At 37.3% G+C, this 15213-nt stretch overlaps 1 protein-coding gene across 1 annotated transcript; it reads left to right on the forward strand.

Moving 5' to 3' along the window:
* Positions 14005–14928, forward strand: LOC109225120. Its single transcript, XM_019389706.1, has one exon. The coding sequence runs from the start codon at positions 14063–14065 to the stop codon at positions 14696–14698; it is 636 nt and encodes a 211-aa protein (XP_019245251.1). The 5' UTR covers positions 14005–14062; the 3' UTR covers positions 14699–14928.

Raw genomic sequence — 15213 nt, forward strand, 5'->3', positions numbered from 1 at the left:
TTAGTATGGACCTTTGAAAGGTTATTGGCCTAGTTTGATACGATCAGGATCGACTTGAGGTCGGTAGATGGATTTAAGAGGGAATATGGGCCCTATGTCAGGCCAGTTGTGTTCAGTTCAGTAATGCGCTCCTTACGGAAGAGTAGTCAGGGTGTTATTTTGTTGTCAGATATTTCATGTAGTGATACGTCGCGCCGTGTGAGTTGGGAGGCGGCTTGAGAAATTGCTTATGTGTTGAGGATCCGCGTAGAGATGATGTTTTATGAGCAGGGTGCTTTTGAGATTTCAAATCGTATATCGCACCTCAGTAGTGCTTGAGTTTTGTAGCTTACAGCGCTATATGTTCCCTCAGGGATGTTATTATGCATTTAGCATGCTTATGACCGATATTCGGTATTTTGTTGTAATGAGCAAATTTGGCTCGATGTGCATCTCCTTATGTGAGATCTATGTGTGGATCGGGTTGCACGCCGCAACAGTGTGATGTTGAGTATAGTTTTCTATAGGCTATTTTGTGTGCCTTGCTTCCTGTTTCTAAGGAAAGTCCGTATTAGTGCGTGAGTTAGGAAATTCCTTCCAGAGTTCGTTTTCCTTTTGTGTCGAGTTCGAATTGGTCGCCTATAGGCACATGGTAACATCATATGGGGCTTTTGATAGTGTCTGGGGTGGCTTATTGCCTGAGCAGTTCGTACTGGGTGAGACGAGATCATTGGATTTAGGATCAGTGCAATCTGACTATATGAAGTACATTAAGGAGCTAAGACCATTATTTGGTTCAGAAGGAGGTGATGGTTATTGTCAAGAGTATAGACCCAAATGATTGGTTGATTCGGCAGTTGATTATGAATTTCTGCACTTCTCTTCCGTTGTGGTGGTATTGTAAGAGTTAGAGTAAGACCTGTGTATGTCATGGGGTACAATGGGAGCATCAGATTCGTGGAATTTCGACTAAGTTGATCAGAAAATGTTATTGTGGTCTGGTGAGTAAAATGATGCAAGGTGTGAATTCAGCAAGTTATACAGTCATGTTTGGGTACAGCGTGTAGTGATTGATACAGCGTTCGTATGTTGGAAGCAGGCCTGACAGAGAATTCCGGATGTTGGAATTAGGCTCTAAGGCCTATCTGCTTGAATAAAAGGGAATATCTTCAGAATTGATCGAGCTGATGTGCTCAACTGAGTTGTGGTAGCACGGGAAGGTGCATGAGAAGTTAACCAGTGATTTCGGACTACTTCAGCATAGATCTCAGCACGTTTGAGGACGAACGTATGTTTAAGTGGGAGAGAATTTAACGACCAGACCGGTCATTTTGAGCCCTAGCGCATCGTTCAGCAGTTTGAGGCCATGAACAGCTTCATTTCAGGCATTATGACTTGTACGCGTGGTCGGAATTAATTTTCGGGAAGTTCAGAGTTGATTTGGAAAGAGAATTTTCATTTCGGAAGCTTAAAGTTGAAAGAATGAACTAGGATTGGAATTTTGAGTAAACAACCTCGGAATGCATGATTCGCGAGCAGGGTCAATTGACTGATTGAGCATGTATCTCTATGTGTACATGCGTCGCATGCATGATTCACGAGCAGGGTATGTGTTTATTTATGGAACGGGCCGAACGCCTCGGCAGATTAAATAGATGCATCTATAGGGGCGCAGTCGACCCTCGGCAAGTGCACAGTTTATTTCTGTTGGATCGGGCCGTCGCCTCGGTGTGATTGCGCATGTTATATTGTTGCTTGAGAACCTTAAATGTGAAATTTGCCCTTCGTGGCTTGATATAAATTAATAAGATAATAAAGTGTATACCATGAAAATCCTTGATTATTTGTTGAAGGTGTTTATCTGTTTTCTGGCTTTGTGAATTAGAACTGCTATATAAATCCATGACTTCCTCACATTTTTAGTATATTGTCAATTGACCTCTAGTAAGTGTCGAAGTTGACCATCTCGTCTCTACTTCTTCGAGATTAGGCGAGATACTCATTGAGTACACGTTGTTTACGTACTCATACTACACTTCTGTGCATTTTTGTTGCACAGGTATATTTATTTCTAGCAGCCACTGGGCATAGCAGCGCGGATGATTTGGGGGCTAGGTGAGTTGCATTACTCGAGGCGGCCCGCAGCTAGTATAGCCCTCTTCAGTACATTGTATTTATTTTCTGTCCATTGTATTCCGGATGGATGTTGTATTTTATTTCCTTATCAGTAGATGCTCATGCACTTGTGACACCGGGTTTTGGGATGGTTTGAAGTATTGTATTAACTGCTTATCATTTAAATTTGATTGAGACTATATTCTTTAGAATTGCTAAACTTGAAGGAAAAATCCTAGATTTCAAAAGTATTAAAATGATATTTTGATTAAGTAATTCGGTTGGCTTGCCTGACAGCAGTGTCCGGCGCCATCACGACCCTTAGTGGATTTTGGGTCGTGACAAGAACCAACACAACACCACCATACAACTTACAGGTTATTCCCTAAGTTATATCCATATCTCAACAATGACAAAAGTTCATCTATTAAAACTAGAATTCAGCTATACAATTCTTGACATGAATCCTGGAACTACATACTAAGTCTACATCAACAGCTTATTCTAACAGCAGTAAAGTCATGCAGCTTCAACAATCAACTAAGCTGCTCAAATTGAATGAACCAACTACTGCATTTCGACTAACAGGATTCACATGATATCCACATTAAAGACATCAGATGAGAAAGAATTTAACCAAAACTAGAACTAGAATGACAAATTAAAGTCCAAATATATAAGGGTTCGAACAGTAAATCTAATACACCAAAGAAACACACGAATAGTCTTTGAAGAACATAGATCTATGTTCAACCTCGTTCTCATTCATATGCAAACTCAAATTGTTTACATAGCTTTGATATGCACTTCACATGTTAATGGGATCCGAGAAGTACCTGATTTCAGCAATGTAACAAGGAAAATAAACTTGAAGTTAGGATGAAAGCAGCAGAAATAGACTAGCAGCAAGAGAATCACACAGCAGCTTCTAATTCAAATCATGTTTCAGCTTTTGCAAACCAAAAAACCAACCCAGAAGTTCCAGAGTAGAAAACCTTTCAAAACAACTCAAATGAAGGAAAGAAAATGAGCTAAGTTCAGGGAATCTAAAATTAGACTGCAGAGAGATTTTTCTTTGTATTTTTTCTTCTGATTATTCAAACCCTTTTAGTATTGGTATTCTTCAGCCGTTTCTGATTTTTCTCCAGGTCTTCTCTCCCTTCATTCTACTGGAAAACATCCTTATATATAGGGCCTTAGGGCAGCAGAAATGAGTTCACAGTTTTCACATTTGCCCCTTCCCCAATTTTCCTTTTGTTCATTTTAAACCCTGATTTATAACCTGTTTTGTTAAGTCAGTCCCTTCCCCAACTTCGTGGAAACTTCCTAGCAAGATTCCCTCAACTTAAACTCCTTAAACTACCCTTTAGACTGCTACTATTTACCCTTAAAACACTGATAATTACCCTTACCCACATCTGAAACTTGGAACCCATTAAACAACTCACAAACCCCAAAACCCCTCACAAGCCTTTTGGGCCTCAGCTAATGGGCCCGTTTGCATGTAATTCAGGCCCCAAGCTAAACAAAGCGCGACACACTGCAAATCTGGAAGAAGAAGAAAGTAGCAACAACCCGACTCAAATGAAATCAAAACAATCATAATGGACCAATTCAAACTAAACCACGAAATTGTAACAGAAATTAAATAGAGGAATTTAGAAATGACCAATACAGAATTACATGGATTCAAAGGCTACAAACACATTTGAACAAGAAAAGAAAGCAGGAAGAAGAACACCAGGAGAGGACAAATACAAAAAATGCAATCAAAAGAAAAGAAAGAAAATGAAACGACTAACCACAGCAAATGAAATAGAGGCGAATTGACTAGCCAACTCGAACTGCTTCATCAAGGGTGAGAAACTCGCCCTAATGAACTCCCTCAAACAAGAGTGCCAGGTCAAGGCGAGCTTCGAACCCTGACGAGCAAAGGACTTCAACTCGACTCCAGCTTTGAAATCAGATAGAGCCCTAGATCCCAAATTCGATAAACTCTAGGTTCATTTGGGCAAATAGTCCGGAGTTTTGGGTTTGGAGAGACGTAGTGACTGTGGGGTGCAAATTTGGGTGGATTTGGGTAGTTAAGGTTCGAGTGCCTGACCTTCGATCTCAGATTTGAAGAGTTTAAGGGCGATTTGAAGGGAACGGGTTATGGATTGGGCATGAGGGGACGAAGGGGATTCTATGGTGTGATTTTGAGGATTAAGGCAGTGTAAGGTGGCGCCGCCGGCGAGTATGGTGGAGGTTCCAAGGCGGCGGGTCTTAGGGTTAGAGATGAGAGAGATGGAAGTGAAGAGATACGAGGTTCTCTGAAGTTTGGACAGTTTTAATTAAAATGAAAGGGAGCTTCACAGCCATTGGATGATGAAAAATGAAAAGGCTGAGATCGATTTAACACTAATGAACTCAAAGCGACGTAGTATCGCACCCATACTACGTCGTTTCAAAGGTCTTAATGACTGACCACTTGGACCGGGTATTGGAGTGGAGCTAGGCCGGACTTGAGCGGGTATGGGGGGAAATTCATTTGGGCCTGCCAAATTGGCCCAAATCACAGCCCTTCTTATTTGACTCTTTTCATTTTTTTAATTAATTTTTTCTTTTTCCTTTTCAAATTAAATCAAATCCTAAATTACTCTTAAACTAAATATTTTACCAATTAAGCTAATTGCTCAAAATTATACTTACCACAACTAATTAATTCCCAAATTAAAAGAAAGCTACAAAATTCAAAGTTAAATAAAATATGCAAAAATGAGTCATTTTTTGTGATTTTTTCTATTTTTGTCAAACAAATTGATTTACTAATTAATCTAAAATGTAAAATTAAGTCCTACATGCAAATGCAATGTATTTATTTTTTGTATTTTCATGAATTAAATAAAATAAACGTGCATAGACAAATACAAGCAATTAACAAAAAATGCTACAAAAATTCACGAAATTGCGAACAATGGGAAAAATTTATTTTGTTTGAATTTATGGGAATAATTCATATAGGGCAAAAATCACATGCTCACAGTGACGAGTATCTATACGTTGGTGTCAAGCATGCCCGTGAGTCTTATACTATGATTAATGTGACTCCGTTTGTATTGTTCATGCCTTATGTGATGATCTCTATTGTTGAGCAAGGCTTGTGGAAATAATATTGGTATTTGAATATTGAAGAGCGTTGGCTCAAGTTGTAAAATGAACTGTGGAAGTATAATTGGCAATTGAACCTTATAGAGCATTGGCTCAAGTTGTGAAGTGAGTTGTGAAGTAAATGTGAAAAGGAAAAGAGAAGAGGGTTATTATATTGTCTTCCTTGCCGGGATGTTGTTGCTTTTAAGTGCTATCTCCCTTGCCGGGATGTTGATGTTTTTGATATTGTTCCCTCGCTGGAATTTGATTGTTGTACTATTGTTCCCTTGTCAGGATTTTACTGTGATTTCATTTATTTCCTTACCCTTATTTCTTGCGATTATTATTTGGGTGAGGAAGAGTGTTAAATCACAAAGGGTGATGCCGTACACTTGTCCTTGATTTTCGTGAATCTTGCTGATAATTGAGTTATGTTGTCCCTAACGTTTATTTACAGATTTTCTGTTGTTACTTGATTTTATTATGATGTTATTGAATCCCTTGCCGGGATATTGTTGTTCCCTTATTGTTCCCTTGTCGAGGATCTTTTGTGATTGGTGTCGAATTGTATATTGGGATCGGTTGCACGCCGCAACAAAACTATATTTGGATCGGATTGCACGCCGCAACAATATTATATTTGGATCGGGTTGCACGCCACAACAGTGATATATGATTTGGATCGGGTTCTGTGCCGCAACAATAAAGGATAGAAGTGGATATTGATTTGATATTGTTTCCTTATTCTTTCTGTTGCGAATTTTAAATTGTTCTTTATGCTTTTCTCCTGACTTACTGTTGGTAAATGATATTCCCCCACAGCATGTCCCCTTCCCACCTTTAACTGCTGATTTCCTTTATTATTACTTGCTATATATATATGCTTTAACTGCACAGGTTTAGTTGGTATTCTTGTCCTAGCCTCGTCACTACTTCGCCGGGGTTAGGCTAGGCACTTACCAGTACATGGGGTCGGTTGTGCTGATACTACACTCTGCACTCTTTTGTGCAGATCCCAGTGCTGTAGATTTCGGACCGTAGTGAGATTGCTGCTTCTTGTTCATCAGGCGACCCAAGGTAGTCCTGCAGGCATCTGCAGGCCTTGGCGTCTCCTTCTATCTATTATTCCTATTTCCTTCTTGTATTTCCAAAGACAGTGTTGTATTATTTCTTTCAGACCTTTATTAGTAGTAATCTTAGACAGTCTGTAAAGTTGTGACACCAATCTAGGGTAGATTTGTTATGGAATAGTATTAGTAGTATTATTAAAACTTGAAATTAAATCTTCCGCTTGTTAAATTTTGTTGATTATTAACTGTTGGTTTATAACTGTTAACGAATTTAAAAATGGAAACCAGGTAGATAATTCAATCGATTGGCTTGCCTATCTTTCACTAGTAGGCGCCATCACGACTCCCGAGGGCGGGAAATCCGGATCGTGATAATTTCTCTTTTGAAATCATCAATCAAATACCAAAAATGAAGATGGAATCACGGAATAAAATCAATACCGATTAGAAAACACTTACCCCATTCTATGTGGTGAAAATCGCCTCCAAAATCACCCAAATTCGAAGTCCACAACTCAAAATATGACAAAAATGAACCAACCCTCGAATTTATAAGCTTCTACCTAGAGATTCCGCTTTTGCGGACAACCTGCCGCTTCTGCGACCAAGCCTCCACTTCTGCGGGAAAACACTCAGGCCCTGACTACTTGAACCTGCGGATATACCTCCGCTTTTGCGACCTCGCAGGTGCGAGACAAGACTCGCTCCTGCACCATTCTCGCTTCCGCGCCCATCACATCGCTTCTACGGCTCCGCAGATGTGTTCCAGCTCACCGCACTTGTGATCTTCACGCCTAGCATGCCACTTTCACTTTTGCGATGACCTGTCTGCATTTGCATCCAAATTCCGCAGATGCGGAAACACCAGCACCAGCACTTCTTTAACAATGCAACATTAGACAAAATGATCCGAACCACGTCCGAAACTCACCCGAACTCCTCGGGCCCCGTCCAAACATGCCAACAAGTCCCAAAACATAACACGGACCTACTCGAGGCCTCAAATTACACATAATAACATCAAAACGACAAATCGCACCTCAAATCGAACTTAATGAACTTTCAACTTCCAAATCTCGTGTCGAACCATACAAATCAACTCGGATTGAACTCAAATTTTGCACACAAGTCCCAAATGATATAATGAAGCTATTCCAATTCCCAGAACTACAATCAGAACCCAATATCATCAAAGACAACTCCCAGTCAAAATTATGAACATTTCAAACCTTAAAATTTCCAACTTTCGCCAAATAGTGTCGATACCTTCTAGAAATATTCAAATGCAAATACGGTCATATGCCCAAGTTCAAAATCACCATCCGGACCTAACGGAATCGTTAAACTCTGATATAGGGTCAAATATACAAAAGTCAAACTTGATCAAATTTTCCAACTTAAAGCTTCCTAGTTGAGAATCATTCTTCCAAATCAATCCCGAATTACCTGAAAACCAAAACCGACGATTCACACAAGTCATAATACATCATATGAAGCTACTCAAGACATCAAACAACTAAACGGAATGCAAATGCTCAAAACGACAGGTTGGGTCGTTACAGGTTCGGTCGTAGCTTTTGTCCATACCATGTGTTTGTCTTAAGAAATTCGTCGAATATGTATAATTTATTAATTTAGAACCATGTAACTTAAACAGATTAGATTCTCGAACCCATAAACTTCAAATCCTGGCTTCGCCTCTGATTTGGTTGGTCTTATTAAACTTTAGACATAGCTAATCGTGACATATAAGTTATACAAAAATTTATGTTTATTTTATGTAGGATAACATAAAAAAAATAAAAAAAATATTAGTAATATATGAATTAGTATAATTAAGACAAATTTTAAGTAATGAAGAAAACACTGCATAATGATTCCTGTATTATTCTTCATCACATAATATTCGCGGCATTATTATTCACTATATATATAGTATTGTAAGTTATAATTCTTGCATAACTATTCCATGAACCCAACATCCTTTAGCTAGTCTTTTAGCTGGAGGAGAATGATATAGTATTACAAACAGTATACGTTAAGGGGGAGTTCTTTTAGCTCGAAAATCCACGGGAAGCTTGTCTATGTTGTCAAATACTTCAAACTTGGAGGACTCAAATCCTGCTATTAATTTGTCTTGTAGTATTACAGATTCCCCGTGAAACAATACCAAAATTAATTAAGCTCTGTGTTTTCTTTTTCGTAACTTTTCTCTAAAATTTGATTGTATTGATCCTCTTCTATTCTATGTGTACTCCCTTCCACAAGTTACAAAAGTGCGTCCAGTGTAATCTGCCTGCTTATCTTTTGGTACCATGATTTGACCTCAACATGCGTCACTTCAAAATAGTGTGCTGTATTCTATGATAGGAGTCATGTAAATTATTTATTGAGCTATAAGGCGGATGTTTCACCCAAAATTTAGATCTAGGTTTAAACAATTAGATTTTCTAATAAAATAGAGTTGATCTTACCAATATTAATATCCAAAAAATTGATTAACCGATTTTGTAGTAAGATGTTACGAGTACTATTTGAGTAGCAATAAATGGTGACAATAAAGCGATATTCAATGACCCAAGAACTAAGATGGTAACATTAAATAGCAATAAATAGTAATAAATGACATTTATGTAAATAAATGCATAGGAGTCACCTGAAAATGGTAAGATTTTTTTGTATTCCTTCTGACAAAGATGGATGATGATAAGCCTAAGAATATTCAGATCCTCTTTGTATCGTGAGAGAAAAGATAGAAAAAGATCTCAAGAAAAGGTATATTTTGTATGTCAAAGATAAAGCAAGAATCTTCAGAGAATGACAATGTGTTACTTTTTAGAACGAGTGTCCAATCCCTTCTACAATCCTCTCTGTCTCTCTTTCTATTATATGGGCATATGGGCCACAAATACCCTAATAGTACAGATGGGAGGAATATTCCCTAGAATATGCTCTGTAAGGTCTTATTTCTAAAACTAGCCGTTACTGCTCTGCTGAAGGGAGTACTCGTCCTCGTCCTTATCCTTTGTCGAGTCTACTCGACCTCGCCTTCGTCCTCTGTTAGGTCAATTCGACCTCGCCTTCGTCCTCTGTTGAAATCAAATCGATGAAGCGTGGCAGTCTTCGAAGGCTTTCTTAATGTTGACTTGGCCCACATATAATTATGATAACTTTTAGCCCATACAGCGGCGACATAATGTATATATATGCATAATCTTTAAAAATATTGCTACTATCTACACATATAACATGAATTTTTCTTACGAAGCAGTATCATGACAAATTTTACTAAAGGATGTCTCCACGACTGCTCACTCATAAAACAAAGAAAAAATTAAAAATAAAGGCCGTAGCTAGGACACATATGTCACACCTCCTTTTTACACACCTACCCCGAAGGATAATGTATAAGGGAGTTTTTCCATTAAAAGTGACATTATTCGAAATGAGATTATTTATTTAGTTTTAGAGTCGCCACTTGGGAAAGGATTGGCTTTTGGTGTCCCAAGTCACCGGTTTAACTTAAATCCCAAATCGAGGAAAATTGTCGACTTCCCAATTGGAGTCTGCGAACCAGAAATTCTAAGTAAGGAATTCTGTTGACCCGAGGGAAGGTGTTAGGCACCCCCGGATCCCGTGGTTCTAGCACGGTCGCTTAAACTATTATAATTGGCTAAAAATCTAATTTCTGCATGTTCCAACCTATAGTGCAAGTTTAAGATTATTTACCGCTTTTTAGTTAATTTTTAAAGAAAGTGAACGTCGTTTAAGAACGTGTTTTTGGATCACGTCACATGAAATGCACGCGGATCCTCGACATATTCTTATTCAACGTTTTGGGATTTGGATTTGGGTTGCATGAAATGCACACCCGTATTTAAGAAGGTAAAATTATTAAAAGCGCACCTAAAGCGACTAACGTGTTATTATCTTTGCGGGAGGCCGTGAAATTCGCTAAACGGCACGTCCCGAGGTCTAAGTAATTTTAATAGGAACATTTAAAGAGGGCCACGCAAGTTATACATTTTGTTTGGCGAGGCTCATCTCCCTTTTTATTATTTAAAGGCCAACCTAAAGCAAACTAAAATTTTCTATTTCTTTTGTCTCTAAAAGGGCCTAATTAATTAGCATTTGGGCCTCAAGTTCAAGTCCACACTTAAACAAGAGGGAGGCCTCTTAATTCAAGTGTGCTACTTAACTTGGAAGGCTCAAATTGTTTTGTAGAATTTAACCAATAATTTAAGAACAAAGTTTCAAATTCTCCAGTAGATTGGGCCTAAAAATTGGCCCAGACATGAGGCAGTTCGGTCACATGGCTGGGCAGATCATTTCCATGAAATAGTCAAGCTTTGGTCTCAAAATGAGCCCAATCAAAAATGAGGCAAGAAGTTCAGGTGAATCTTCAGCTGAGTATACGTTGGGCCTATTTTTATAGTCCAAATAATCAACGAGCCAAAGCTAAACCAATGCTAACATAGAAATGAAATTTGAGGGCCTGACGAACTTATTCACCTTTTAACATATAAACAGTGATTCTCATATTCACATATCAATTAATGCTCAATTTATGTATTAGCACATGATCTAAAATTCTGATGGCCCTTTAGATTTAATTCATGTACTCTTAAAACAACTCAATTATAGACTAAAAAAGATGAAAGTCGACACCGGAATTCTTATCCTGTTCCTGAATCAATTTTAAACAAACATAGCCTAAACTGACGATCATATATTACTTTGGATTCTACTCTCAAGCAATTAACCTAATAGCCTAAACTGAAATTAACTACAGCTAGTACTCTACTCATAATGCTTATATGAGTCTGAAGAATAATGTTTCATACAGTCCAATTAATACAAGAATAGATAAAAGTCTAAACAACACTATCAAACTAAATGTCTAAATACACAGATCAGAACAGATTCATGCGAGGCACAAGGATGTATTCCCAAATTTCCCTTCAAACGCATTGGTACATATAGATCTAATCTTCATACAGCATTTGAAGTTAGAAAAGTACCTGAAAATGAAGAAATGTAAGAGGAAGAAGGAGTCAGCAGTGGCAAGCAAACAATCGACAGTTGAAACCAATAACACAGGAGTGATTTTGGACTCCAAACATCATCACAACAGCCCAGGAAGGAATGACAGAGGAGTAAGACCAACGAAATAACCAAAACAAACTTGATTGAACCCAAACTGACTCGAAATTAAACCAAGGAACACGTCTGAAACTTCAGTAGCCAGAAATATATCCTTGTCTAAGCTAGAAGCTTGAACTAACAACTGAAACTCGAAATTAGTCTAAGGAAAACTTCAATGGAATAGTATTTTTTGGAGTTTTTGTGTTATTTTTTTTGGGTTTTTTTGTGTGGAGGTTTTTAGATCTAAAAGGAACTCTCACTCTCAGATTTCGAACTCTTTGTTTTTTTTTGAAATTTGAATTCTAAATTTTCAGCTTTTCCAAAACTTGTAAGAAACTGATTTGAATTTTTTTTGAATTTTGAATTTTGGGGATCTCTCCAACTTCATCTGCAAGGCAGGGGAGACTGCCTTTTATAGGCAAGAATTAGGGGCTCTTTCAGATTTTTACTTTGCCTTTAGGTCCCTCATTTTGTGACTTCTTTACCAAGCTAACATCTGAAACATTAAACAAAGGCCCTTGCTAGAAACTTCTAGGGATTTCTATTTTAGTTACTGCAGGGTTCTTTCTCTGAGAAATGCCTATACTACCCTTAATTCGTTCATGAATTACAAACCTAAGCTAAACCAAACCCAATTCCATCCACACCAAACCCTTTAACTTGGTCAAATGCTGACTATGACTAATTTCAAAGGATCTGAATTATTCAGTAACAATCAAAACTTTCAATTACAACTCGACCCCAAAGATTTACCACAAATCCAAACAATCCTAAATTACGGCTTGAATCAACTACTGAAAAGCGGAAACAACAATTACTATTGGCCATTTTAACAGTCGACAGGAAATTATGACAACAAACAAAAATTAATCAACAAACAGATTATGAATTAAAACTGACTTAATACAAACAAACCTAAATCACTGGAAGACTTAAACAAAAGAAATCTAGAATGATGCAAAAATTAAAGTCTACAGAAACGTATGTGAATGGATTAACAGAAAAACAAAGTTTAAGCTAATTTTAAGAGCAAGGGATTCAAATAATAAAAGAAAAAGAAATAGGAAAACTTACTTATGTAAGATTGAACAAAGGCCGGACTTCGATTCGAGTCTCGAAATGATGTTAAACGTCTGTTCTTTGTCAATAACAAACGAAAACCATTATTTCGTGACTTGAATCCAACATTGGATCCACGAAATTGGAGAAGGAATCCATAATTTTAACTTCTAGGGTTCTGCTTATTTTAGATTTAAAATTCGAGCACTTCCAGTGAGATTTGGAGGGAACCAGTCATGGGTTTAGGAAGAGGGGGGTGAGGAGAGTATATGGTGTGAATTTGGCAGGGTTTGGGTGACGGCGCCGCCATGCACGGTGGCGGCGGTGCCTAGGGTTTTATATATTTGGGAATTTTGGTTGGGATTTGGAAGAAAATAATGAAGGATATGGGATGGGGAGATGAAGGAGATGTCATGGTGAAATTTTGGGCGTGATTGGAGCCGGTGGCGGACGGCGGAGTGAGGCGGAGACACGGTGGTGGCAGTCGAAGACGGGAGGGGGTACGAGGAGGATGACATTTGGTCGCTAGGGTTTGAGATTTCTTAAGACACTTTTATCTAACAATTAAATCAACTGGGGCCGTTGGATTAGAGAAGATCAATGGCCAGGATTTACGGACGAGAAACGACGTCGTTTTGTTCTTTTAAAGGGTTGGACCGGATCAGGGGTATGGTTGGGCCATTCTGGACGGGGTTTTTTTGTTGTTGTTGATTTTTGGTTTGGGCTACACGAAATTGGCCCAAACATTTTTGCCAACCCTTGCTTTTATTTCATTTTCTTTTATTTGTTTTCTTTTTTTCTTTTTTTGTACTTTATTTATTTATTTTTTCTGAATTTTCTGATTTTATTAAAATCAAAAATTAAAGACCCAATATTAAATCTAAGATTACACTAATCAATTTTCAACATTAACTAATTCTTAAACCAAACAAATGTAAAAGATGTTATTTTTTCTCTTATTTTAGCAATATTAATTAACTAGTAAGAAAAAATATAAAAATCGAATTCTAAATGCAAACGTAATATTTTTGTACTTTTTTTTATGAATTATAGCAACTAAAAATGCACACAAAAATGCAAACAAGACACAAAATCATGCAATTAATTCCTAAAATTTCAAATAATAAAAGAAAAATTCTAATTCTAATGAATTTATAGGAGTAAATTAAGCGTGGCAAAAATCACGTGCTCACAACATATTTTGCGATTGACATGATAAGATTCCACTAGAAGACTGATATAGTAGAGGTTAAACCTTTGCACCACAGAAGAAGTTGACAAATTAAGTGGCTGTTTACTTTCAACTGCTAACTTATGAGAAGCTTCTATATATGCGGTCGATCCTCTTAAATACCATATGATAAAGAAGCACTTTATTTCAACGCGCTTTGACTTTAAGAAACCCTTGTAGTTAGGTAACAATAAGCATCAGACTTGTCTTACCAATTGTCACTACTTTTACTAGTTCTTTTTGTACTATATAAATACAAGAGTTTTCCTCATTTTTTATATCTCAGTCTTCAGCTGCCACATACTTTTTATTTATTTATTCAAATCAGGTTTAAATGGCAGTAGAAGGGGAACAACAACTTCAGACTAACGGACATGCAAAGCAAGCTGAAGAATCAGCCAACTCCATACAATCCAAAGAGCTGCGCAAAAAGAAACGCAAGAAATTCTTAATTTTTGTTGCACTCTCTATTCTGTTTCAAATTGCAATCACTCTCTTCTCTTCATTGTACATAATGAAAGTCAGAACTCCTAAGTTTCGCATCCGGTCAGTTACCTTTGATGTGTTGTCGAAAAATGCAGAAAATTCTTCATTCAACATTACAATGAATGCTGAATTTGGTGTCAAGAACACCAATTTTGGACCTTACAAGTACAGAGACAGCACTGTTTATATTTTCTATAATGGTGTGAATATTGGAGAAGCCTTTGTTTCCCATGGCAAAGCTGGTTTTAAGTCAACCAAGAAATTTAATGTTGTTGTGAATCTGTCATCGAAGGATGTATTAACTAAGGACTCGAAGCTAAGGAATGATCTGAATTCTGAAACTTTAATTTTGACCAGCAAGTCAAAATTAGAGGGGAAAGTGGCGCTAATTTTTGTTTTGAAGAAAAAGAAATCTACGGAGATGGATTGCACCATTACTGTAGGACTGGCTGATAAAGTGATTAGGGATATAGACTGCAACTAGGGAGTTAATTCAATTCCTTACTTAAATATTTGTAATTTTTTATTTTATTTAGTAGTGTCTTTTAATTGGATGAGTTCGATTTGATATATCTATAAACCAGAGAATTAGACACCACTAGTTTCGCAGTGTACAGTCGTACTACAAGCTGGTCTGGTGGTGCCTGCAGAAGAGGGTTAATATGTAAATATAGTAATCAGTTGGTTAAAAATAATAACCAAGCCTCGCATTTACATTAAGCTCCTCCATAAGTAACATTTGATGTAAAAGAAAAAGAAATATTTCCAAAGAGCACCAAGAAGTTGAGAAAATATAATTGTTTAGCTCAAAAATTATATTCGTATTTTATAAGCTTAAAAACAATCGAAAATATACAGGGGTAAATCGTAATCAAATATAATAAGCCCAAGAGATGATTATTGCTTCAAGAATGTTTGTAGATCTGTAAGTGCGTAGTGAAATAGACTTAGCTTAAGAGGGAAGCAATGGTTGGAAAATCAAGAAAGAGATAAGAGAGA

Source organism: Nicotiana attenuata, chromosome 4, assembly GCF_001879085.1.
Source record: "Nicotiana attenuata strain UT chromosome 4, NIATTr2, whole genome shotgun sequence".
Lineage (NCBI taxonomy): Eukaryota > Viridiplantae > Streptophyta > Magnoliopsida > Solanales > Solanaceae > Nicotiana > Nicotiana attenuata.

Coding starts and splice junctions, on each gene's coding strand:
- LOC109225120 (XM_019389706.1), top strand. CDS start 14,063: ATGGCAGTAGAAGGGGAACAACAACTTCAGACTAACGGACATGCAAAG.